The 26,445-nt window shown below is 44.9% G+C and overlaps 1 protein-coding gene across 1 annotated transcript; it reads right to left on the bottom strand.

Annotated features, from left to right (window-relative positions):
- Nucleotides 1-3,797: 3,797 nt before the first annotated feature.
- Nucleotides 3,798-24,884, bottom strand: MCM3 (minichromosome maintenance complex component 3). Its single transcript, XM_028721948.2, has 17 exons — nucleotides 24,722-24,884; nucleotides 23,637-23,749; nucleotides 22,445-22,653; nucleotides 21,201-21,331; nucleotides 20,230-20,468; nucleotides 18,807-18,915; nucleotides 17,738-17,891; nucleotides 17,058-17,189; nucleotides 16,019-16,227; nucleotides 14,872-15,046; nucleotides 14,129-14,255; nucleotides 12,966-13,116; nucleotides 11,603-11,743; nucleotides 8,619-8,722; nucleotides 7,263-7,354; nucleotides 6,321-6,393; nucleotides 3,798-5,528 (listed from the first exon to the last, which is right to left on the bottom strand). Exons 1-17 carry the CDS (start codon nucleotides 24,800-24,802, stop codon nucleotides 5,330-5,332), a joined length of 2,439 nt encoding a protein of 812 aa, XP_028577781.2. The 5' UTR covers nucleotides 24,803-24,884; the 3' UTR covers nucleotides 3,798-5,329.
- Between the last annotated feature and the right edge of the window lie 1,561 nt (nucleotides 24,885-26,445).

The following is a 26,445-nucleotide window of genomic DNA, read 5'->3' as shown; positions in this document are numbered from 1 at the left end:
TTCGTTTGGCTGCTGCCTGGGCTTTCTGCCTTTGGCTCGGAGGGGCTCAGAAGTTAAACATACCTGTGTTCAGAATATCCCTTATTTTGGCTGCTGATCCCTTATTTTTGAGGCTGCTGGTCTCCCTTATTTTCAAATCTGTAAGTTGACAGCTGTGGTCTGAAGTAGGTCTTCCAGGGCCATCTGTGTGGATTCTTGTCCTTTCTGCTTTTCCTCTTTTGTCACTGCCATGATTGTTGCCGTTGTGGCATGCTTGTCCTCTTCATGTGTGCAACATGTGAAGAGGGCAAATGTGGCGAAAGGGTCATGTGGCCACCCACTGTCTTTGGCACAATATCTGCAGCCAAGATCTTATTCCTCATGCCATAAAGGTAAAGGGACCCCTGACCATTAGGTCCAGTTGTGACCGACTCTGGGGTTGCGGCGCTCATCTCACTTTATTGGCTGAGGGAGCCGGCATACAGCTTCCGGGTCATGTGGCCAGCATGACTAAGCCGCTTCTGGCGAACCAGAGCAGCGCACGGAAACGCCGTTTACCTTCCCACAGGAGCGGTACCTATTTATCTACTTGACTTTGACGTGCTTTTGAACTGCTAGGTTGGCAGGAGTCCTCATGCCATACAGGGCTCTAAATCAGAGGGGGAGCAGCCATGCACAGAAGAGGCCCCCCACAGCAGAAGTTGTGGCAAGTGCAGGAGGAGCTGCATGACTCTGGGGTTGAACATGTTACCTGCTGCCCCTGCCATCATGCTTACCCCCTCCTCATGAGTAACAGATGAAAAGGGCTTTCTCCATGGGGAGGTTCAAGTCAGGTTCAGCTGTTTCCTTTCCCCACTTACTACATCTGGGTGGCTTCTGTAAGAATGCAGGTGTTCCTTCTCTTGCTCCTTGCCCCCAGAAAAGGATCCTTTGCCTCTGATAGGGTATTGCTCTGGGGAGGCTTCTGTGTTGTCTTATATAGGTGCCCCCCTCCGTCCATCTATTGGCTTTTTCTTTGCATAGGACACCCAGAAAGTGGTCACTGGAATAACTTCCTCTGTGCTTTTATGCCAGGAGAGGAACGTTCTCCCCATTGCTGTAACTGGTTTGACATTGCCTATGGCTGTCATGGATCACTGCCTTGCCATGGCGAAGGGGCTTGAATAACTCAGAGAAGCTATGGGCTATGCTGTGCAGGGCCACCCAAGACGGACAGGTCATAGTGGAGAATTTTGACCAAACATGATCCACCTGGAGTGGGAACCAGCAAGCCACTCCAGTATCCCTGCCAAGAAATCTCCATGGACAAAGACAAAAACAGAGACATCACCTTGCCGACAAAGGTCCATATAGTTAAAGCTATGGTTTTCCCAGTACTGATATATGGAAGTGAGAGCTGGACCATAAAGAAGGCTGATCGCCGAAGAATTGATGCTTTTGAATTATTGTGCTGGAGGAGACTCTTGAGAGTCCCATGGACTGCAAGAAGATCAAACCTCTCCATTCTTAGGGAAATCAGCCCTGAGTGCTCACCGGAAGGACAGATCCTGAAGATGAGGCCCCAATACTTTGGCCACCTCATGAGAAGACTCCCTAGAAAACACCCTGTTGTTGGGAAAAATGGAGGGTACAAGGAGAAGATGACAGAAGACGAGATGGTTGGACAGTGTTTTCGAAGCTACAAACATGAGTTTGACCAAATTGCAGGAGGCAGTGGAAGACAGGGGTGCCTGGCGTGCTCTGGACCATGGGATCACAAAGAGTCGGACAATGGCTGTAATGAGATTACTGCAACGCGTTATACATGGTGCTGACTGAAGATGGTTCGAAAGCTTCAGCTGGTGCAGAATTCGGCAGCCAGATTGCTCACTGAGACAAGATGGTTGGAGCATATTACACCAATCCTGGCCCAAGTGAACTGGCTCTAATTTTCTGGGCCAAATTCAAAGTGCTGGTTTGGACCTATAAAACCTTTAATGGCTAAGGACCACCTCTCTGGGCCGAGATAATCATCTGAAGCCCTTCTTTGTGTGCCTTCTCCATGCAAGGTCCGTAGGGTGGCAAAATGAGAATGAGCCTTTTCTGTGGTGGTGGTTCCACATTTGTGGAATGCTTTTCCCAGGGGGTTATTGGTTGCGGTGGTGGTACGTATTTTGTAATTTTGTTTTGTATTTTATGCTGTAAACTGCCCTGTGATCTTCAGATGCAAGGGCAATATATAAATTTTAAAATAATAGAAAGTAACAATCATTTGCATGCCACCCACTGTTTGGGCATTGGGGCTGGTGTTTGTGATGGCTTTCCATTCTTTGCTTTGGAGGGTGGAATCTCTTTCTCTCCTCGGTTTTTATGTTGGGTTTTGCTGCTGACATTATGGCAGCATAAATAGCCCACCAGCAAAGGAAGCTTCCCTTATTAAAAAAACTTAGTTTTTAATTAAGCCACTCAGTTCTAAGGCACTTTTCTTTCATTAAATGAATGTAATCATTCTAATAATGTGTTGATTTCTAAGGTTGCATATTTGCTTTCTGATGAAGCTGCTAGTTCCTTAATTTGTTCATGTTAAGAGACTCTATCACCCTCTAATGGACAGCATGATGGATTTATTATTAAAGCACTTTATCTCTGTCTAATGAAATTGTTCATTTCTCATTCACCCAAGTCCTTCTCAAGTCCTTCAGCTAAATTTATGATGAAAGTATTTGTAATGCATGGTTTAATTTGTATTATATATCATTACTTGTTTCAACTCATGTTTTCATTTAAAGAGTTAATGGCATTATAAGGTTGAATCATTTGTTTAAAGAAAATATAGACAATTGGTGGGAATTGGAAAGACAATACAAAATGATTAGAATAAAAGTTTTGAATAAGTTACAACCGTATTTAGATACAAGCAGCCTTTGAAGTATATGAAAAAATAAGGCAAACAGTTAAAATTAGCCAATATCCTCCCAATATACCGTATTTTTCGCCCTATAGGATGCACATTTTGTTCCAAAAATGAAGAGGCAATGTGTGTGCGTCCTATGGGGTGAATGCAGGCTTTCGCTGAAGCCTGGAGAGCGAGAGGGGTCGGTGCGCAGAGCTGCCTGCAGTCCCGGGCTCAGAGCAGCTCTGCGCGGCCGTCGGGAGAGGGGCGCAAAGTCCCGCCCGGTTCCCGATGGCTGCGCATAGCTGCCTCCAGTCCCGGGCTCAGCGCAGCTCTGCGCGGCCGTCGGGAGAGGGGCGCGAAGTCCCGCCCGGCTCCCGATGGCTGCACAGAGCTGCCTCCAGTCCCGGGCTCAGCGTACTTCTCCCCATCGCCAGCCCCACAAGCTCGGGGGACAGCGGGGAGGCGGAGCGTGCCTTCCCGCTGTTCCCCAACCTGGTTCTTCCAGCCCTGCACCTGGGGGGAAAATAATTTTTTTTTCTTTATTTCCCCCCTAAAAAAACTAGGTGCGTCTTATGGGCCGGTGTGTCCTATGGGGCGCAAAATACGGTAGATAGGGGGAAAATAATTGCATCGTTTTCTACAAAAACAAAACCCACCTTTGATGCACTACTAAAATCCTTTGAAAGTGGGGAGGGGAAGGAGAGCTAAAAGCAAGGGGGGAAATGGAAGATTTAAAGAAGGAAAAGTAAGACTAGATATGCAGATTGAACAGGAAAAACCTCCAGCTAATCATTGAAGAAGAAAAAAAGGGTTAACTAGCAAAAGAGAAGGTTGAGCAGTTCTTATTGGGAAGATGTATGAAGGTCCAGAGCAAGAAAGGAACAGGATAGAAATGAAAGTAAGTTTATTAACATATAGAATAAGAGAACAAGAAGAGCATACGTTTAAAGAAGATTGGAAAACGTTTATTGAATATATGGGAAATAATTGTGTACAGCTGAAAACGCTGGCAGCATTAAGATAAATCCAACAGTGTAAATAAGTTTTGATGGATGCAATAATGGAATACTGAATGGTATAGTTTTTGTAAAATGTGCAGCAATTTATGATAATTAAAATGAACCACGGGAAGAGAAGGGAAGTTATTGATAGCTTAAGGATGTAAAATGAGTATTTTAAATTGTAAAACAGAAAATTATATACAAAAAAAGAAATAAATGAAAGTTTATTTTAAGAGAGGCAAGGAAAACGAAGAAGAGATTAAAAATTCAGGGGGAGGCACTGCACTCGTAGGAAACACAATTCAGCACAAATATTTTGTAGTGGCAGATGCTATGCACCTTGGAACCAGCTCTGGAGCAGGGCGACCTCAGGAACCAAGCTTCACCCAAAGCAGACAGCACCTAACCTGCTCATGACCCTCCTAGATACTAGCAGGTATCTCAGGTTAAGGAAGTTCTGCTGACAAATAAATGCAAGCAAATATCCCAAATGTTCTATTTCCTTGCAATCTTAAAAAAATATACATTTTCCTTGCAATCTTAAAAAATATACATTTTTAAGAATGGCTTTTACTATTTCTATACATTTTCCATTTTAATTCTAGCTGCAAAACTCCCGCGGTATCAAAAAGGACAAGATAAAGACCAAAGGCAGAATACAAAAAGAAGTTTTTAGCCTTCCTAGCTCAATTCCCATATCACTTTGCAATGATATGACACATGGCTGTCTTATGAGAGAGACATGTAGCTGCCTGTAGAAGTAATTTTCTCTAGCTGTATGCAAGATGAGGCTTCCAGGATCGTCTTGATGCATGCTATACTCCAGTAACCAAAATAACTTCGGGGAAAAACAATTGCTTTCAACGTTATGTAACAGAAACATGACTCACCCATGATTTAATTTTGGAATATTTGTTCCCAAAGGCAAAGCTGGTAGCGTATAGCTATGCATGAATACAGATACACAGTGAGAGAAATGTAATATTTGTAGAGCTGTCTTTGGTTGCAAATATACTTTAATAGCTTCATTCACTACAACCACATTTGGGTTATTTATTAAAAATCCGTGTCAAGTAATTACATTCGTGAAGAAAATTTGAGCTGCTAAATAACAACAAATTGCAGGTATGATAGGCTGTGATGGTTGAGGGGACAAAGGTGAAAAGCTTAGAATTGCACCACTGGGCAACAAATTTGCACAGATGTTTCTTTCCAACACTGGTTTCTTTGGGAAATACCAGTGATTTTTAACTAAAGATTGCAGTTAAGTACTTTTGAATGTAAATGTTTTCTCCCTTGCAAGAAGAAAAAGCCCAAGGCAAATAAACCCACATAAATGTTTTATAACAAGGGCATCCCAAGTTGCAGTCAGTTCTCCTTATCTAGATGGCTCAGGTGAGGCAAGCCAAACTTTAAAGATGGTCCTTATAGGAAGGTGCTGAAAAGGGGATCCTCCACACCAAGGAGCTGTTCATCAGATCAGGAAAATTATGTCATCTGACATCATGATCTGGTTGTCATCTTGCATCTGTTCCAAGGCCACCTTGACTTCCGCAGATGAAAAAGGGTTTGGGTTGTCTCGATTGATGGACTCCATTACGCTCTTCAAGCCCACAGATTGCGCATGAGCAGCTTTGAATACTTCCAGAAGGGCAGCCTTGAATGCTTTCAGTCTGTGCAGGTAGAAGAAAACAAACAAGGAGTCAAACAGTATGGTTTGGCTACACAGAACTCGGCTAGGCTCTCAAGCCATGAAGCAGCTAAGATGCTTTTAAAGAACTGTGTTTGAGCTCTGAGTCTCCCACCGCTGTTTGCATATTATTCTCTGCCTCTGCCACAAGAGGCCACTGTGTTTCTGCAGCAGGAAGCGACAGCAGTCTGCAATCTCTATCCATCTTTAATAGAGAGAATACAGAACAGGGTGAAAGAGGGTGAACTGAATGATCCCTCAAGTGGGGCACTTTAGATCTTAAAAAGGCTAGCCATGAACCCACTGAAGGAAATGCTTATGTTTATGCCTTACGAGGCTGGGAAAATCCCTCACTGGATCAACATGAATCTTAACAATGAACCAAAAGAGATGCAGCTAATTTGCATACCTTAGTCATAAATAACTAGCATCATTTGACAATCTTTCAGACATGACAATCTTGGGTCTTATTTTAAAATTGCTTTGAACTACAGAAAACTACAATAAGACTGAAATCCCAACTGCCCTTATCTGGGAGTAAGTCATTTAACTCAATAGGACTTATTTCTGAGTAGACACAGTTAGCCTCTGAAAATAATACTGACAAAAGGGTCAGAATAAGCATGGCCGCCTTTGTTTATTTAAACTACCACATTTTCAAAACGACCAGCCACAAGACTACTTGTAATTCTACAAAGTCCCAGGGATCACACTAGTGCTTGAGTCTGCATACCATTAAACTCTGACCTTTAATATTTATTTGCATACTACCCACCTGGATTCAGCCAACTTTGACTTAGTCTCACCAGTGCCCAAAGGTTCAGTAGTCTTGGGAGTGTGTGCCTCAACTAAATAATATCAAGGAGAGATGAGTTAGTCTTGAAGGTGTCACAAAATAGGGGAATGCAATGTCAACCAACAAACTTTGATCTATTATACACCAGCATAAACTTTAATGGACTCATCCTCTTCATCAGATGTGTCTAACTGATAATTGATGAGTAACAGATTTGTTGCTCTAATAGATTTGTTCAGTCCTTAAGCTATAAGACTTTGCTGTTTTTGCTGCAACAAACCAACACAGCTCTCTCTCTCTCTGTGGAAATTACCCTGTTTATACAGCAAATATTTAACAGGCAGCCCGTGTGGTCTAGTGGAAAGGCATCAAACCAAGACCTATGACTGATGCTATAATCCTACATCCACAAACCTAGTAACAAGTCTCACTGAACTCCGTGTGACTTATTCCTTAGCCATCTTCTGTAGGGTTGCCCTGTTACATACCTTTTTATTTCTTGATTACTGTTACCACAGAAAAATAAAACACTTCTTTTGGTTAAAGAGCAGTAGATTTTAAGAGACCCAAGAGCAAAGTTAACTGAAAAGGTTTGCAAGTACCGGAGAAACAAATACTGAGTATATGAACATTATGCAAGTGGTAAATTCTGGAATGGCAAAAACAGAAAAGCAACAGTTTTTCATAGTCTGGGTAGTTCTCCAGGGAAATCTGCGAGTTGACACTAAGCAGCTCCAAAGCTATCACACTTTCAGCAAGCTTGCCAGAGGTGGAGTGACTTTTGCAGCCAACTGCATGCTGAAATCCCTTGTGGGCAGATTCTACTGTGCAAATGAATAAAAAATATAGCGCATGGATGCCTTTTTTGGTCTGAATCCATTCATCTACTAGCCTGAGGAAGACCGGAGGGAAACTGCTCACCTTCTGGCATTTCTTCTTCAGTGTCGCTGAAGGAATAGGGATCATGAGTCTCCCCTTCCACTGGCTCATGATCACTAGAACGTGTCTTCCTTCTACAGAAGGACAAAAAGATTATAGCAATATTCTCACCACCCACAAATGGATGCAAATACCTGGAGTGTGTAGATTTGTGGAGAAAGGGAGGGAGAGGAGATATTGAGCTAGAAACCTCATTTTATTTTTTTAAAACTGTAAAAACGTTTTCTGTGAAACTCTCCCTCCCTCCTATCTTCTACCTCCCCACCCTGGGTAGGGGACTGAAAAGGAGGGCAAGACTGGAAGCCAGTGACAACAAGAGGCAGAAAGCTATGGACTGAATAAAGTACCTTCCAGACCCTTCTAGTTTTATTACCCACTTCAGGTTTGTCCTTCAGATGGGTTTGAAACTTGCAGCCCTTCAGATGTTGCTCAACTACAAGTCCCATCAGCTCTAGACAGCATGGTCAATGGTCAAGGCTGAGGGAAGCGGTAACTCAACTACGTCTGGAAGCCCAAAGGCCCCCACATCCCTGCTTTAGAAGAAAGCAGTCCAAATTATTCCAGATTTTATATTTAAAGCCATATTCTATGCGGTAACCTGATTGTAGCCATTTACATTCCTGGTCTCTGCTACTTGTCTTTAATTTAGGTGGATGTATTGGGGGGGGAACAATTATATTGCTTTTTGTTTTAGATGTCATTATTTGGGGTTGGAGAAGGAATGTGCAACCCATTTGCTGTGCGTAGACTGCACTGGTTACCTATTGAAACGAGTTGTTTCAAAGCTGCCCACCTGCCCATCATCTGACGTCATGTGCTGCTTCCCTTTGAAGCCCCAACTTTCAGAACTTCTAAGCAAGCATCCTGCCAAGGGCTTTCCATAGGACCGGAAGTGCATCTTGCTTGCTTTAAGCTCCCAATTGTTGCTTTGAAGTGCCACCCTTACCTTCCGCGCACGTGGCATCATGTATGATGTCAGGTGGGGTTCCTGAAAATGGCCTCAGGGGGGAAATGGGCAGGCATGGAGGGCCACGCTTGCTCTGTGAGCCAGAGGTTCCCCACCCTGTACATTATTGTGTGCAGTCACACAGCTTGTGCATTATGCAAAACATACACAATGCGACCCAGATTATCTGGGCCAGTGAGCTGCATATAACTGTCTGAAAGCAACCCACCAAGTGAGCCACCGGATGAACAGATAGTTGCAATGAGATGGAAATGCAAGATGATCCATTAAATATGACAAATTTGTGGTTTTGCTTTGCCCGATGAAGACATTTTCTTGAAGAACAAAAAAAGCACATGTGGGTTCTCCTTACACTGCTTTTCTTTACTTACCTCTTTTTCTCTCTCGTTTCACTTTCTTGTGCAGCTTCATTCTCTGTGTCTGGGTCTGAACCATCTTCAGTCTGCTTCTTTCTCTTCTTTTCTTTTTCCAAAACCTTTGAAATGAGAGAAGCTCAAAGAATCTATAAGTAGGTCAACTAATCAGCCATTTGCTCAGGAGCCGAGAAGTCTCAAAGGAAGAAGCCATATACACAGCCCAACAAGACAATAACAACATACAAATCAATATGGCTAACCTGATCCAAAACACCCACCCACCCCACGAAAACAAAGATCACCACAGCCAATCACAAACAAACCACCACACCCTAGGCCAACTCCAACCTCTCTCACCACCAAAGGAACACAAGTGAATAGCAGAGAACCTGCACAAGCGACGCTGACACAAAACCCCACATATATTAAGTAAAATAGAAACATCGCCACCCAACCCCACCCCCACTCACCTTTCCTCCCTCCACCTCTTTCCCCCTTTTCTTCCTAATGTCTCAACAAACCAAGAAAATCTTTAATAATAAAAAAAAAATCATAAGGTGCAAAAAAAAAAGAGAGAGACAGAAGCCATCAGCAATGTGGCTCCTTAGAACAGGAGGGTGAATCTTAGGTGGTTTTAAATCTTAAGGTTCAGTCTCGAAATAAATGAGCTCCCAACACTGTAGCTTGAGGAGACATATAACCTGCACAGAAGCATGGCGACTTCTGAGTTATGATTAATACTGCAAGGGTTTGGAGACAATGTGTAGAAGAATGCAACCATTCATTTCACAACACACCTGATAAAAACAGACTCTGATTTTCCTGCTCGCTGGACCAAAATTATGTGGTGACTAGCTAAGACACTTTTTTATTCCATCAGGCTTATGCAGGCAATTAAGAATACCTATTTCCACAATAGTTATTTGATTTAAATCCATTTTATATTATTTTTATTGTATGGTTTATGCATAGCTGTTGTGAACTACTTAATTTAAAAAAATGAAATGGCAGTAAATAAATATTCTTACATAAATAAACGGAGGCTGTATGGACAAAGAGATTGATTAACTCAATGTAACTACAATCAATAAGCTGGCCACCTGCATCTGTGAAATGCTTTGTAATTCAGGAGACTGTAAATTCTCCTACATGTCTCAAGAAGGCACAACCCACCCACAATCTCACTCAAAAGCCCCCAGGAACACTACTAGAGAAGTAAGCATTCATCACTTAGTATAGCCACTGCAGCCTCTGTTGGCTCCAGCTTGCCGTCAATGACATGGAGCTGAGATCAGGATCAACCAGCTAATGTCCAAGTAACGAGGGGCAGATTCATATACCGTATTTTTCGCTCTATAAGACGACCATAAGACACACCTAGTTTTTAGAGGAGGAAAACAAGAAAAGCCATCAAGAGACACGCTCGCTCAGCACGCCTCTTTAAAGATAGAGCGGCTCTTCCTGGCTTTTCCAGGAGGTGGGAGAAGGGACTGACGGGCTGCCCTCCGCCCATTCTCCCACCTCCCTGAAAAGCCAGAGCAAGCTGCGCAGCTATCGCTGAAGCCAGCAGAGCAAGAGTGATAGCTGCGCAGCAGCTCTTGCTCTCCTGGCTTCCCAGCGAAGCAGGATGAGGGACAGAAGGGGCTCCATAAGGGCTCCCTTCCGTTCCTCCTTCCGCTTCGCTGGGAAGCCAGCAGAAGAAGAGGCGCTGGGCAGCTCTTGCTCTTGCTGTTCTGGCTCCTGGGATAGCTGCGCAGCCTGCATTCGCTCCATAAGACGCACACACATTTCCCCTTTTTAGGAGGGAAAAGGGTGCGTCTTATGGAGCGAAAAATATGGTACGGTACTAATAAAGGAAGGAGGTGTCTTTTACTGCATCACACCGTTGGTCCATCTAGTGGAGTACCACTTCCATTCTCCAGGGTTTCCAACAGGAGCCTTTCTCGGCCCTACCTGGAGACAGTAGGGGTTGAACCTGTGATCTTTTGAACATAAAAGAATGTGCTCTACCACCAAGCTACGTCCCTTATGAGTGTCTGGGCAGCAGAGGAGGCAGCTTGCTCCATTTCTTCTGCTCATCCAACCTGCAGCATTCCTCCTTTCGTTTGACAATCTATTTGTATGAAACGATTGCCGATGTGTGTCAAGATACCAAATACAAGCCAAGTGAAGAGAATTTTATCACCTATGCACAACTGCTCAGAAATCTGCAGGATTTGGGGGGGGGGGGATGACAAGATTTTTGTCTCTTGGAAGGATACTACTACAACAACTGACTTATCAAGTGGTCCTAACAGTGCAGCAAGTCACCACATGGTAAATAGTTACCTGTGCTCTCTCATTGTGCCCTTGGCTAAGTGGGGCAGCACCATGGTGCACTTTTTGCTACGGAAAATCCTTTACCCTTCAGGAACAAGGATGCATGTGTTGCTTCAGCACATGCAAACGGCCCTTTGATCCCCTCCTGAAGGACTAGTAATTGGTCCTGCCTCAACCCTGGCCAGAAGTCAAGGGCAACAGAGCTCTACTTTGTGCAGTAGAGCTGTGCACAGCAATGATCATTGTCAGGGAAAAGCTTCAGCACAGCAGCAATAATTCTGGTTCCTGGACTCAGCAGAGTGATGGAGTTCTCCTGTCCAATCCAGCGACATCTGTGTAGCAATTCACACAAGTGCTGAGCCATTACAAAACTCTGCACAGCAGATAACGCTATATGTTTTTGGAGCAGCAATACAATTAAGCAAACCTCTGCCACTCAATGAGAAAAGACCAGCATCCTCTTCTGCCGTTTGTGAATATGAAGGTAAAGTCCATCTAGTTACTGATCACTATAGGCCACCTTGGGAACATTTACAGGGAAGAACACTTGAAATAATGGATGACATTAGTACCATTAAAAGATACAAGCCAAGCGCTACCAAATACCTGTCCCAGGATAGATGCATTTTTGTTTGTTTGTTATGTTATGATAACAGGCAATCCAACAACAGTTTGCACACCTTTTTGAAGTAGGCAAATTGCACCAGCTCTAAAGCAGCTTTGGCATCCTGCTTGTCCACTGTTTTGCTCATCCTGGCTTTAGCATGTGCAGTTGAGAGTCTGATCAGAGTTTCCAGCGTACGGGCCGTTATAGGGGAAGTCTGGAAAGTAAGATGGAACCATTGAGCTGCTGAATGATAAAAAGAATGAGACTCCCATTTCGGGCAATCACTTGTAGAGCAAACACATAGCAGCACATAAAGGGAAGAAGCCACAGGGTTCTTTTGCTATAGCCAAGCAAGGAGACTACCAAGCTTACGCAGCTGACAATTCAAGCTGCAGGACAAGCATCTGATAAGCACTACATGCTCCTGTAATCTTCCACAATGTGAACTGCAAATCTCTCTCTCTCTCTCTCTCCTAGGCAGGAGACAACTACATGCAGCCTTTGAAAAAGGAAAAAAAATATGAAAACCAAATACAGTCATACCTCGGGTTACAGACGCTTCAGGTTGCATTTTTTCAGGTTACAGAACCGCCGAAACCCGGAAGTACCGGAATGGGTTACTTCCGGGTTTTGGTGGTCGCCTATGCACATAAGCGCTAAATCGCGCTTTGCACATGTGCAGAAGCGCCAAATTGCAACCCGTGAATGTGCAGACACGCCGCTGCGGGTTGCGAACATGCATCCCAAACAGATCACGTTTGCAACCTGAGCGTCCACTGTACATGTAATTTCTCAGATCCATAAAAAGAATCTGCCCACCCATCTGCCAATACTAGTGTGTTACATGCAGTTGCAATTTTTTTAAAAAGCGTGCTTTAAATTCAATGGAATTTTAATCCGAGGCTACAGGCTCCACTCCTAGATTTTGTATGTTATGGATGGGGGCCAGGGAACGTGATGATGCTCAGGTAACTTCCATCTGCACAAAATCCTCTTATTAAGCAGTGCTGCAGCCCTGTAGCATTGTTCCCCTGCTGCTGCTGTTATTCAGAGAGGAAAGTGAGGATTTCCAGGCCGAGTTTGACTGACTGAAAAGTAGCTAAGCTGCACATCGGAAAGCAAAACAGCTGCATAGTCGAGGCTACTCTGATTCAAATATACAGTACAATTATTTGTTCCTCCTCCTAAGAGTTCAAAAGAAACATTGCTTTTACATCAGCAGTCCAGTGGTATAAAGGAAGCTGAGGAACAACCACATGTCCATGGCCATCCAGAAACCTCTGCAGTTCGGCAGGTGTCTGAACTTGGGTTTATTTGTGACTTAACACAATGTTCTTGTGCTACTACATCACACGTAATATGTAATTTTCTCAATTTCAGCTTTGCTCTCCTCCCCCACCTTTTTCCCAGTAAAAAGGACCCAGCCCCCTACTCACTCTAGCCACATCAGAGCTGATCTGGTCCTGACTGCGAAGAGAAGAATATTCCTGAGCGATGAAGGCTGCTGCCTCCTCAGTCAAGACTGGCTTGATCATCTTGGCGAAATGAATGTATTTCCTCATGAACTCCACACTAACGATCTTCTCTCTGTTTGGCAAACGCAAAGTGATCAAGTTCTGTAAGCAATTCAAACTAGGTTCCTCCCTTCAATGGGTCGAATACACAGCCCTAACTGTAAAAAGATGAGAATTAAAGCCAGTGAACCCCTTTGCCATTTCCCTTTTACGAACCCTTCAGCCTCACATCCCCAAACTAATCTTTGTATTAAGAACTGTGGTGGAAGCACCTTGCAGGAGGGAAGTCTCAGAAAAATGGGGGGGGGGCGGGTTGTGCCTTTCTGGAGGACTCTCCTTACCTCCAACTCCCAGATCTGCCCTGCGCAGAGAAGGCAAGTAGCAGGGGGGGTCCCCAACACAAAAAAAGATGGAGGGGCGGAATCTTCTCTATGAGGAAGAGCAACAGTGCTTAAGGCTTTTAAGTTTAGTGGGGGGAAACTACTAAGGGGGGTAATATGAACAAAAGTTTATAAACTCATAAATGCTGGAGCCAAAAGTTCTCCTCTCTTGCCACAATACATGTCACCCAATGACTTTGAATTGGCAACAGATCCACCACAGACAGAGGTACTTCACAATAAGCGTAAGGAAGTCAATGAATTCACAAGGTGCAGGGCTAGTTGGGGGTTGGATAGCTTCAAAAGGTGGGAACCATGGAAGATGCAGCCTATCTATAGTTAATCGCTGCAATGAGAGGCTGGCGAACAACAAGAATAGGGCAATGCCTTTCATCTCCTGCCTGTGAACTTTCAGATACACAGCTCACCATTGGAAAATAAAAGCCGGACCTTTGGTTTGATCCAGCTGGGCTGCTCTTATACTATCTAACCAAAACTTCCTGTCAGTTCCCGAGAAAGCAAAAATATTGCGAGTGTGTGTGTGTGATATAGGGCCCCTGAATATAGGCTACTGATTTGCATTTCTATACGGTTTGGAGGCTGCGCTTTAAGCCACCTGTGTTTTAAGCTACAGTAAGTGGGGCAGGAGAAGAGATTACAGCAATCAATCTATCTGCAAGGAGGAAGACTGTGGGAGGCACTCACTTCCTCCTCTTAGGCCCATGCAGTAGATCGTCGTGTTTTTCATACACCTGCAGCTCGTGGTCCTCCTCCTCAGCAAAGGCAGGATCATCGGTGGCCAACAGCTCAACGGTGCTACCCAAAGGCATGGCTGGAAAAAGAAGGGAAGGGTTGCCTGGAGACATATCTAGGTCACATTCAATTACTATAGCAACAGACACAAAAACCAGCACCTTCTCACTGTACTGTTTCCTGAAAAGCTCCATTTAAAAGAAAAAAATCTGAGCAGCAGGGATGAGAAGAGCCAAGCTGCCAAAGCTCCCTCTAACAATGAAAGCAGGCATGGTGAAATAAACCTGTATTATCGGTCCATTTTTGACTCTGACCCTACCCACAAGGGGCATGTTGCCCAGGTGGAAATGTGGCCCTGGGGCTGAAATGGTTCCCTGATCCCCGTCATAGGAGAAAAGTCTTCTGCTTTTTCTCCCCTACACATCTGCATGCTAAAGTTCTATTTCCCCCTCAACTTCCAACCTGGCTTCCTATTAGTTGGGGTGGAATTCCTTATCTAATGTTAGGAGCATCCCTGCGTTCCACAGGCAACTTAGCATGATCATTCCACCTCCCACAACAGCAAGTGAAGACCTGAAAATATGCCATGGCACAACAGGAGTGTTGCTTGCAAAAGAAAGAAGCCTTGGGTAACTCCGATTAATTTTCATGTCACACAGGATTTCCCACAAAGCTTTTCGGGAAGAGAGACTCACCATCTCCATCCTGTTCACCAGCTGCTCTGTAACGATGCATCCGCAAAACATGGTCCGAAATCTCCCGATCTAGCTCTGGATCCATTTGATCCAAGACAATGAAGAGCAAATCAAATCGAGACAGCAGAGAGTCCTGCAAGCCAATGTTCTCCATGGGGGTTTTGTATTGGTCATACTGTAAAAAGTTATATGAAAAAACAGCACGTTCAGCCTGCAGCTGTTAAGGGCATCTTATTCCTAAAGAGGGAAATAAGGCCTACTGGACGGGGAAGGCGATAAAGAGAAACCCGGCATTTTCTGAAATAAAAAAAATAAGAAGCACAAATATTGCTACTCATGCACACCATGGTACTGTTTTTGAGTACAGAAAATGCAGGTGAATGACAGCCAAAGCTTGCCATTCAAGTTCCCCTCATTCTCTATTACATCAAAGAACTCCATTTTCAAATAAAGACAAACAAACACAAACCATTGTGGTGGCTCTGGCCTGCTTGGCAAGGCTATTGCCATTTTTAAAGCCAATTTTGGGAGCAACAACATTCACACGTCTATTCATAGGCATATATACCTTGCTCCCTTTGCCTACGTATTACAGCACTTTGTTTTAATTGTTTAATATTAAATCACCCACCCTGAAATCTTATATAAGGCAGGCTATAAATGGATTAAGTAAAATGTGTTTAGTACAATTCACAGCATGTACCTGGGTCATTACATCGTGAATCTCCTGTTTCTGTCAGCAAACACCACTCATTGCATGGAAGACCACAATATCAACTCACGTGGCAAGTTCATCTGGATCACATGTTTCAAAGAACTCTTTATTAACTTGGGGGAAAGAGGGCAGGAAGCACCCTACCCTCTTGCCAGTCACTGAACAAAGTGCAAAATGCAGATTGATGCCAACTGGAGAATTCCACCTGAAACTATGCCAGGGGTTCACCATCAGCAGTGTGTGAGAATGTATATGAACAGCTGAAGGCTATCCCCATATTTAGGATGACACAACCTCTTTAGCTGCAGCCCCACAAAGTGACTAACAAAACCAGTATCAAAATTTAAAGAAATAAAAAGGAAACTGGAACAGTCTGCAAAGTCAACAAGTTTGCCATTAGGTGTGCCTGAAGAAGCATTCGTAAGTACTCACCTTTCCATACACTGGGTTGGCAGCTGCTAGAACGCTGCAGCGAGCATTGAGCTGGGCCTGAATACCTGCCTTGGCAATGGTAACGCGACCTTGCTCCATCACCTCATGGATAGCTGTGCGGTCAATGTCAGACATCTTATCAAATTCATCAATGCATACCACACCCCGGTCAGCCAAGACCATGGCACCTGCTTCCAGACAACGCTCTCCTGAAGACAGTAAATTGAGAGTACACGTGAGTTTGGACACAGCTCCCTTCACACCTTTCCAACTAGGTGGACTGGAATACTGATATCCAAGCACTCAAGTGTTATACTACTTCCCCATCTCCATGAACACAGTAAGCTGTCCCAGCACTGTCCCTTAACATTCAATAAGTCCTATAGAAGATCAAAGACAGTCTAGCCCATTGCTATGGGCCTCCAGTTGCCCTGGATCAGAAAATTGAAGCACACATGTTGATTACACCCATCCACTGACCACTTCTTGAGCATTCATCTCCACGTTAGCAAAAGTGATATGCTAAGCAGTACATATTAGCCAAAGGCTGCTGTTCTACCTGAAAGACAGGCTATTTAGCTGAATTAGCTCCTAGAGTACTGTTTCCATCTATGAAGCTGCCAATAATCTGTGCAGCTTCTGCACATAAATGCTTACTTCTGCAATTCAACTAGCAGCAACATTGTACTTTCCCAATGCCTCACTTCTGCTCAATGCAAAGGAGGATATTGAACATGTTTTTGTCCACAGATATGCATAAGTGTTAGAGAGGATTAAAACATACACCCATTTTTCCAGCAAGGAACACGAAGACCCAAACCAGTTATAACCAGCAGGCTGATGGCAGAGCAAGAGATATAACCCAATTTGTAACAGCCATAAGGCAACTTTGCTCTCCACAGAGCTGTGCCCCATTGATGTCTCCAGTTCCGGCTCCAACTGCCACACAAGAACATACTATCTTGACTTCAGAGAGCCAGTCATCAGCCTGTTTCCCACTGCAGTGACTGCTAACCCTGCGCGTTAGCCTGCCCCTTACCAGTTTCCGGGTCTGTAGTGACAGCAGCAGTCAGACCGACTCCAGAGGAACCCCTGCCTGTGGTGGGGATGGCCCGTGGAGCTGTGCACAGCACATAACGCAGCAACTGAGACTTTGCAACAGAAGGGTCACCTGAAAGAGAAGAGACAGTGGGCTCGTTATGATGTTAACACAGCCTCAGTACAGAACTGCTAGCCTTCCATTTTGGCCCATGAGACTATCATGGCCAAACCATGCTCACTTGATGTTGTCTATGGCATCAGGTATGGGGCCAACAAAGCTGAAGTTGGGCCAAAAGGGATTTTGCAGGCATTACTGATTGGCTGATGATCAGCACCCACAAAGCCCTATGCAAAGTGCTGTGCTCGGGACTTCACAAGTGCTGGCCATCAGCTGACCAGTGTCACTTGGACAGTGCAGGACTGTGCCTTTTCCCATGGGGTTTGAGTTCAAATTGCAGAAGCCCAGACAGGTCACACGAGGTCACAGAGGCATTAGGTGATTGGCAGATGGGTAGGGCCCTGGCCCCAACTACTACAGGACAACTAAGTGGCAAAGTAATACAGCAAAACAGAATTAAAACATCTTCAAAACAATTAAAAACATCTAAACTATGGCTAGCAAGCTATGAACATTTCTATATTTAAAAAAAAAAAAAAGGAAAGTGCCCCCAGTCATACCAATTAGCAGGATGTTAATATCCCCTCGGAGGCGACTTTTGTTCTCCAGCACCTTCTCCACTCCCCCTAGCAGCATGCAGAGAATTGCCTTCTTGATGTACTCATGGCCATGGATACTGGGAGCCAGAGACCTTGACAGCTGATCAAACACATCCTAGTTTCAGGAAGCAATAGCAGAAAAATGTATGAGGAGGTGCCCATAGATAATTAACCATAGTTTCAAATGGCAACCGAAATCACAACTACGTTCAAGGCACATCAGGAAAAGGAGGGTTCCGCCACAATTGTATGGAGGGTCAGAACTGGATTAAGATAACACTGGAACTAATATTTTTCAGTATCAATTGAAAAGATATAATACAGTGATCATGACATATTACAGGATACGTCAGTGCAAGATGGCACTACAGAAACACACTAAAATGTATTTGCTCATTAGCAGTATTTGAAGGCTAGTATACATCAAAGTTTCTCAATGTCTCACAATAACAAAACCCCACATTTTAAAACTGAATAAACCATAAAATGAGCAGAGTAAAAATGGCTTTAGACATAATAGAGTTTTAAAAATTCAATGCAGACATTCCTAATCTTACTTTTAGTTTTGATTTTACCATAAACAGGCTCCCTATATATAATTAAGATCTAAAGCCCTTCACACTACAGTGGTACCTCAGGTTACATACGCTTCAGGTTACAGACTCTGCTAACCCAGAAATAGTGCTTCAGGTTAAGAACTTTGCTTCAGGATAAGAACAGAAATCGTGCTCCAGCGGCATGGCGGCAGCAGGAGGCCCCATTAGCTAAAGTGGTGCTTAAGGTTAAGAACAGTTTCAGGTTAAGTACGGACCTCCGGAACGAATTAAGTACTTAACCCAAGGTACCATTGTACTCTCTGCAACCACAGTTTTTAGCACAAGGTCCACTTAACACATTCCATTTTTAGGCACATGGTTAAAACATTGTACGCCTCAGAAGAAACACATGGATTGGTTGCAACTCTGCTGAGTCAACATTAAAAGCAAACCTGAATCTTCCCAAGCAAAATATGTGAAATAGCCCAATTTACCTTTGAGTGGCTTTTGCTGAATTTTTTTATCTTGGAAATATCAGCTGATGAATATTCAGGCCGAACCTCCTTATTCATTTGCTTCACTTGGCAAGCGATCAGAATAGTTCTAGAGAAGGTGAGAAAACACCTTTGTTACAGGTTTGCTTTGTTACAGGTCTAGACTGACCAGCTGTAGATTAGCGGAAGATGATTGCTCAAAACAAATTGACAAATCTTAGTTAATGTTTGGTCCATTTCCAATGAGAATTTAGAGAAGGTACAATGCTCAGGGAGCCTTTTTAAAAGCCATACTCCACGACATTAATATCCACAGAGCTGAAATGTTTTACATTTTCAAAAGACTCATATTCATTAAAAAGTATCCCCAGTTAATATAGCAGAATTTAGTGGTTTAGCACTATGTACACAAGCCACAATGAGCCTGAACTAATTACACACTACCTCCCTGCCACGGCTGCTTCCCAATACTGGCCTCATGTTGAAGGCAAGTCTGAAGTGGGGGAAGCCTGTGCACACAGATGGGGAACAATGTCATTTGTCCTACAGCCCCTTCTCCTTAATTTAGTGTGAGGACAGGCAAGTTGTACTTGATCAGCAGAAAGGGAAAGGCCTTCAGAAGCACTTCTAGTGAACCCAAATTGTCTAGGAAAAGTATTAATTGGCTACTAAGCCAAAGAACAAATTGTGGATCTTTGAATATGATACTAAGTTTTCTGGCTGCTGCTACTTTCCTACACGGAAGAATGGCATGTTCAATGGGAGGACAGAGGACTTATCAGATTTTGCATTCACAATTTACATATTGGAATGTGTAAATTCTTATGTATGTACCACCTGCAATTTTAGGAGAAAAGTGTGATGGAGGAGAAACAAAGGAAACCATTTTGTGAGGGGCTTCAGGCAAATTCTTATGATGGGAGAGAGACAGAGAAACACAATCAAACAAAACCTCATTATCAAGAGAGGCCAACAGAGATCACACAGACCAGAAACAGCAAGTCAATGCATAAAAGATGGGTGAAGGAGAGAATCACACAATTTATCAAGAGAACTAAGATCTACATGATGCACTTTAGAAGTCAGGCTATCTGGAATTTTTTCAGCACATATATTTGGCAATGTCCTTTGTGAAATAAACTGACATTAATCCTCTTATAGAATGGGGGGGGGGGGGCAGGTCTTGGCATAGCAATACCTTCCCTGGGACAAGGCAGAATCTTTGAAAACTGCCAGAAGATTTAACAGACAAAAGGAATGAAGTTTAAAAATGTTGTAATATCATCACCATAACTAGGCAGATAATGTTTTAAGATTCTGTGACAAGTAGGCAGCAGTAAGGGCAAGAATCCATTGCCTTGCCGAGTAGTTTGATTTTTATGACAGCACACCAACAAATAAGCTTGCCTGCTGAGCATTTTACCTAAATGTCCCTGAAGTGTAGCCACCTTTCTTTCCTGGCAGACAACGGAACGTCCCAATGACCTGCACTCTGTCCCCCGGTTTCACCTTGTCTACCAAGTCATCGTCTAGAATGATGTCCACAGAGCGAGGGAGCTGCCCGGCTGGTGCTTTCTCTGGCATCTCTTGGATTGTGATTGTCTGGTGGTCCTTGTAGGTAGACAGGCCATATTCTGTCTCAAGTGGGTTGTTCTCTTCATCCTAGACAACCAGTGTAAGACAAAAATGTAACTTACTTTTTAGTGTAGCCTGTTATGTCCACACTGGGTGGCGCCCAGGCATGGTCTAAGTGCCACTTAGGGAAATGCTGTCGTTAAGTAATTTAGCAAGGTACGCCATGAGAGACTACTTTAACTGTAAGCTTGGAGGATCATAAAATAAATGGCTTTTTTATGGGCAAATAAATTGAAGAGATTCTGGTAGACTTGCTACTTCAACACATCAACACTTTCTGCTATTATTATTTGTTAAATTTGTATACTGCCCTATACCTGCAGGTCTCAGGGCAGTTCACAACATATCCAGACATGGCTGGTTTTTCAGCCAAAACAAAATTGTCACAGTTAAGAAAGTTTACAAGCTGACCAGTATATCCTCTAGAGATCACTATGTAGAAACAGTTGCAGAAGCATCTGTAGCTGCATCTGTTTTTTTTTTGGGGGGGGTGTTTACACACAGAGATGTTGAACAGCACAAACCCTTTCAGACGACAATTGGGGGGGCGTCATTTCAGGGAGCACAAAGGGCAGCAGGACAAATAGCCTCCCTCAATTTTCCTTTTAACAGAAAAAGAATAAATGAAAGAAGTGTTCTTAAAGAGGTATGAAACTGAGGAGAAAATAGAATTGAGATAATTTGGATAAAAGATCCACTGAGGAATGTCCATCCTATTGATGGGAACACCCTTGAGGACACGGAACCCACTTGGCTCACCTTGGTAGGGTAAACAGCAGCTGATGGAAAAGGTTCCAGGGATGTCATATCTGTGTACCGGCGTTCAATTGTCTTCTTGGTAGCAGGGCAATAGTGCACACTGCGCACAATCTTTGGGCGGACCAAAGAACCTGTGTTGGAGTGGGAACAGCCTTTAATTTTGTTTTAGGTCACAATAATGTGCAAAAATAGATGTTGCATAAACAGCATTCACCCCAGACATTCACAAGTGAAATTCCAAACTTCAATTTCAGAGCCTAACTTTTCAACTGTGTTACATTAAAAGCCTGATTCTGTCCAGGGCTACAGCCTAATAGTTATTTAAATATGTTGTAACCGACCCCAAAGGAAATCTATTTCCCATAGGTGCTTCCTTACTCCCCAGGAATAGCCATGACCAACATCAGAGCTCATGAACGTTCTTATTCAGAATGTGCTTCAACATTCCCAATTCCTTGTCAGATTCCTACACTGTCTCTCTTCCAGCTAATGCAAAGACTGGAAGATATCCCACAGCTAGATTGACAGTCTCCAAACTGGCTGGGGAAAGATTCTGCTGCTCCTGGCCCACTCCCCGTACCACTGTTTCCTCACAACTGTCCTCTCCCACAGTAGCATCAAGAGACAAGCCCCACCCCAGCCACCCATCTTCCTTTGTGAGCGGCCCCACCCGAGTCAAAAAGGCATTTGCCAAGGTAACATTTACTTCCACCCAAATACATAAGACCTATATAGGTATTAAGTGCCACAAGGCACTTAAAAACACACAGGGAAAAACAAGGGGTTGTGTGATTGTTGTGCCCCTGCCCTCTTCAGTCTGGCACTATCAGCCTCGATTTGCAGACTTGCAGAGGGCAACTGCGTGAAACAGGCACCCTCCGGAGTCCTGCATCCAAGGAGCTCCCTGTGCATTGTGGAACCCGTGGAACTCATAGATACAAGAAGCTCCCTGCTTCACACAGTTGTCCTCTGCAAGTTGAGGCCTGTGGGCAGCATTCTCATTGCCACTGCCCCCCCCCCATGTTTTCTCTATACCTCATGACAACACCAAAACAGGGCCACTATATCCATTATGCCACACTTAGCCTTGCCCTGCAGAGTCATTTATTTAGACCACTGATGGTACACGTTTTCACAGAGAAATCATGAGAGGGCCTTAAGTGCTTGAGAAGACTACCATTGGTCCCACTACATTCCCATCCATGCAGCGTTAAAAGCTGTCCTCACTTTGTTTTTTAACTCACATTTTGTTACAATACCCTCCACACAGACGATGCAGCTGAGATAGTGGGATGTCAGCGTCCGTGGTGTCACATGTTTAGATCCAAAGCTTCCCTCAAGCCCAATGTAAAAATCTTCATACTGCTTGGAATAGGTGGCGTCAACAGAAGCAACGAAGTCCTTCAGGGCACGCTGGAAAGCCACCATCTCCTCAAAGGCACTGTTCAGCAAACTGGAGCAAAGAGGAACAAGACTCTGGTGTCAGAATCCCTAATGCCATGTCAGCCCCTACCAATATGTCAGTTGCTGGCAGTTTTTTCCAGGGGAAGGGAGACAGAAGATCCCTGGTCTTCTAAGGGACGCTTATTAGCCTTCCTCCCCTTTCCCATCTCTGTGGCCAAACAGTTCTTTCTTCCTATATGAAAACTACATCAGCTTCTGCCATTTTACTCTACGTATGCTAAATCTTCATAACACTTAGACAGGAAGAAACCGCTGCATAAATATAAGATGGGAGACACCTGGATTTCATGCATGATCTAGTTGAGATTCCTGCACTGCAAGGGGTTGGGCATTGCAGGGCGAGAATCCTCAGGGGTCCTTCCAACTCCACAATTTCTAGCTAAGAAATGCAACACCTGGAAGCTTTCCAATGACAAGAGCCAGAGAAATCAGCCACCATGGCTCCTGAAAAGCGCTTAAGACATCCTTCTCTTCCTTTTTCAACTCTTTTGAGGTTGTTGTTTACATTGTGTTACCACTCAATGGGCTGTTTTATATTTTCAAACCCTGCTCCAGATTTAACTCCACATATACAAGTTTCTTACTGTGGCAATTTTAAACCATTTTGTATCAGTCACATTGACAGTGGCATCTTATTCTTCAAAAAGTAGCTGTCATATGTAGTTCTTTGATTCCATTCCAGTATGATGCATATTTAGGCTTTTGTGTCTTAAACGTTGCATTATATACAGCAGATCTATTTGTTTTTATTTATTTTTAAAAAGTTGAACAGGAGGCAGTGATATGTTCCTGAGCTTACAAGTACTGTAGCTAACCAAAAGAAAAGGGAGGGGGAAGGGTAAGAGTTGGAAGGGACCCCTAGAATCATCTAGTCCAACCCCTCTGCAATACAGGAATCTCAACGAAAGCATAAACATACACACACTAAATCTATCTATCTATCCGCGGTGACCCAGTGCAAGTCTAACTTACCGACTGGCTCTTTTCTCATTTTTTCTTCGGAGGTCATTGATGTTCACAATCAGGCGGTACTGGTTGTCGCTAATCATGTCCCGGACTTTACTCTGGTAAATCCCTTGGTCCTCCTGCAACAAAGATCAGATCGCAACCTTTGCTGGAGCCCAAGACCCAAAGCATTGCAAGGGACTCCAGCATCATGCAGGGTGACATCCCCCCAAATAGAAACAATCACAACTATACACCTGTACACACACACACACACACACACATTTACAGTCATACCTCGGGTTGAAGTTGCTTCAGGTTGAGCGCTTTTGAGTTGCACTCCGCAGCAACCCAGTAGTAACAGAACGTGTTACTTCCGGGTTTCGCCGCTCACGCATGCACAGACGGTCAAAATGATGTCATGTGCATGCACGGAAGCGGCGAATCGCAACGCGCAGACGTAGGCTGCGTTCGCTTCAGGATGCGAACAGGGCTCCAGAACGGATCCCGTTCATAACCAGACATACAACTGTGTGTGTGTGTACAGTGGTACCTCGGTTTCATTCATTCCGGAGATCCGTCCTTAACCTGAAAATGTTCTTAACCTGAAGCACCAATTTAGCTTATGGGGCCTCCTGCTGCTGCCGCGCCGCCAGAGCACGATTTCTGTTCTCATCCTGAAGCAAAGTTCTTAATCCGAGGTACTACTTCTGGGTTAGCGGAGTCTGTAACCTGAAGCGTCTGTAACCCTAGGTACCACTGTATATACACACACACACACATATATACATATACGCATATATATATATATCGTAGCGTAACTATCAGGATGAGCGTGAGCTCTATTCCCTGGAGGCTTAGGCCCTACTTCCCCCAGGAGACCCCCACCCACCCAGGCCTGCCTCTCCCCCAGGACCTCCCCCCAGGCCTTCCGCCAAAGCCCCTTCGCAGCCCCGCTCGGCCCGAGGAGGACGCAAGAGGTTTCCACAGGCACCGAGGCGCGTCGCCCACACAATCGGGATTCCAACGAGCGCCGAGGCTCAAGGCCTAACGAGTCACGAAGCTGCACTCTGCACATGCTCGGCCGCCGCCGCCCCCCCCCCCCCGCGCACCTCGTCGTCCAGGAAGTCCAGGTAGTCCCTCTGGGCCTCCCTCAGCTCCGCGTCATCCAGCACCGCCGCCGCCGCCGCCATCCTTCCTCCCGGCTCCGTCCTCTTCCCTCTCCGGCTCCCTCACGGTTTTGGCGCCAAAAGCCCGCCGCCTTTTCCCGCCAAACCGAGCGGAGGGCGGGGGGCGGGGCTCTCGATCACGCCGCCCAATGGAACGGCACGCACGGCGCGGAACTCCGCTCGCGGCGCCGCGCACGTCCGGAAACAGCCGGCCAATCCGGCGGTAGGCGCGGAGGGAGGAGGCGGGCCCTTACGCCCCCGGGGCATTGTGGGGCTTGTAGTTCGTGGCCGTGAATTCCTGGTTTCTCCCGGTTTCCCGCGCGAAATGAGCCTGCCTGTAACACTGCGGCCAGGAGGGGGCGGCAATAGGCTTTCCCCCCACCAAACAAGGGTCAGCGAACTTTTTCAGCAGGGGGCCGGTCCACTGTCCCGCAGACCTTGTGGGGGGCCGGACTATATTTTTTTTTGGGGGGGGGGGGGGAGAACGAATTCCTATGCCCCACAAATAACCCAGAGATGCATTTCAAATAAAAGGACACTTTCTACTCATGTAAAAACACACTGATTCCTGGAACCATCTGGGGGCCGGATTAAGAAGGTGATTGGGCCGGATCCGGCCCCCGGGCCTTAGTTTGCCCACCCATGCCCCAGTGCAGGAGTTTGGTTCCTTTGTTCTCCGCTGCCACGATCAGGAGCCTGTTATTCCTGGGATTCTCCAGGAACGAAACGCCTAAGAAGAGCCTTGCAGGATCAGGCCCATTAATAGCCCACCACGTCCAGGATCCTGTTCTTGCAACGCCCAGCGTGGGGGGGAAAGGGTTAACAGCTCACACACACACACACCCCACTCCCCATCCTGCTCAAATCCCCTGCAACACATAAACACACAGCTATTCAAAGTGTAAAAACTGTTTGTTTTTAATCAACACAGCCACACGATTGTCATGTCCCGCTTGGCCCAAGAGCGCTATGCAAAGGAGCCTCTGCAGCAGCAGAACTTTCTGTGATGCATGACGCAAAATGGGAATAAGAATCACTTATCCTAAAATACATCTTTCAACCTGATCTCTCTGTATTTCTTAAATCACCGGTGATCTTTAGCACATGATTTTGCCTGATGACAGTGGTCCTCCCTCTGTCGGCAAAGCAGCACTTAATTACACCTGCAGGTGCAGGATTGCTCCCTTAATCTTTCTTCCTTTTTTACGCTACAGAAGTAGTGTTCTTTCTTCTCCTTTCACACATCATCATGTGTGGTGAATTTGGGGTGTTTAATATGAATTTTGAATTTAATATGAATTATGGTGTTGGAGGAGACTCTTGAGAGTCCCATGGACTGCAAGAAGATCAAACCTCTCCATTCTGAAGGAAATCAGCCCTGAGTGCTCACGGGAAGGACAGATCGGGAAGTTGAGGCTCCAATACTTTGGCCACCTCATGAGAAGAGAAGACTCCCTGGAAAAGACCCTGATGTTGGGAAAGATGGAGGGCACAAGGAGAAGGGGACGACAGAGGACGAGATGGTTGGACAGTGTTCTTGAAGCTACAAACATGAGTTTGACCAAACTGCGGGAGGCAGTGGAAGACAGGAGTGCGTGGCGTGCTCTGGTCCATGGAGTCACGAAGAGTCGGGCACAACTAAATGATTAAACAACAACAAAAATAAC

Source organism: Podarcis muralis, chromosome 3 (genome assembly GCF_964188315.1).
Source record: "Podarcis muralis chromosome 3, rPodMur119.hap1.1, whole genome shotgun sequence".
Lineage (NCBI taxonomy): Eukaryota > Metazoa > Chordata > Lepidosauria > Squamata > Lacertidae > Podarcis > Podarcis muralis.
Note: the sequence above shows the minus strand (reverse complement) of the source record. Positions and strands in the feature narration are given on the sequence as shown.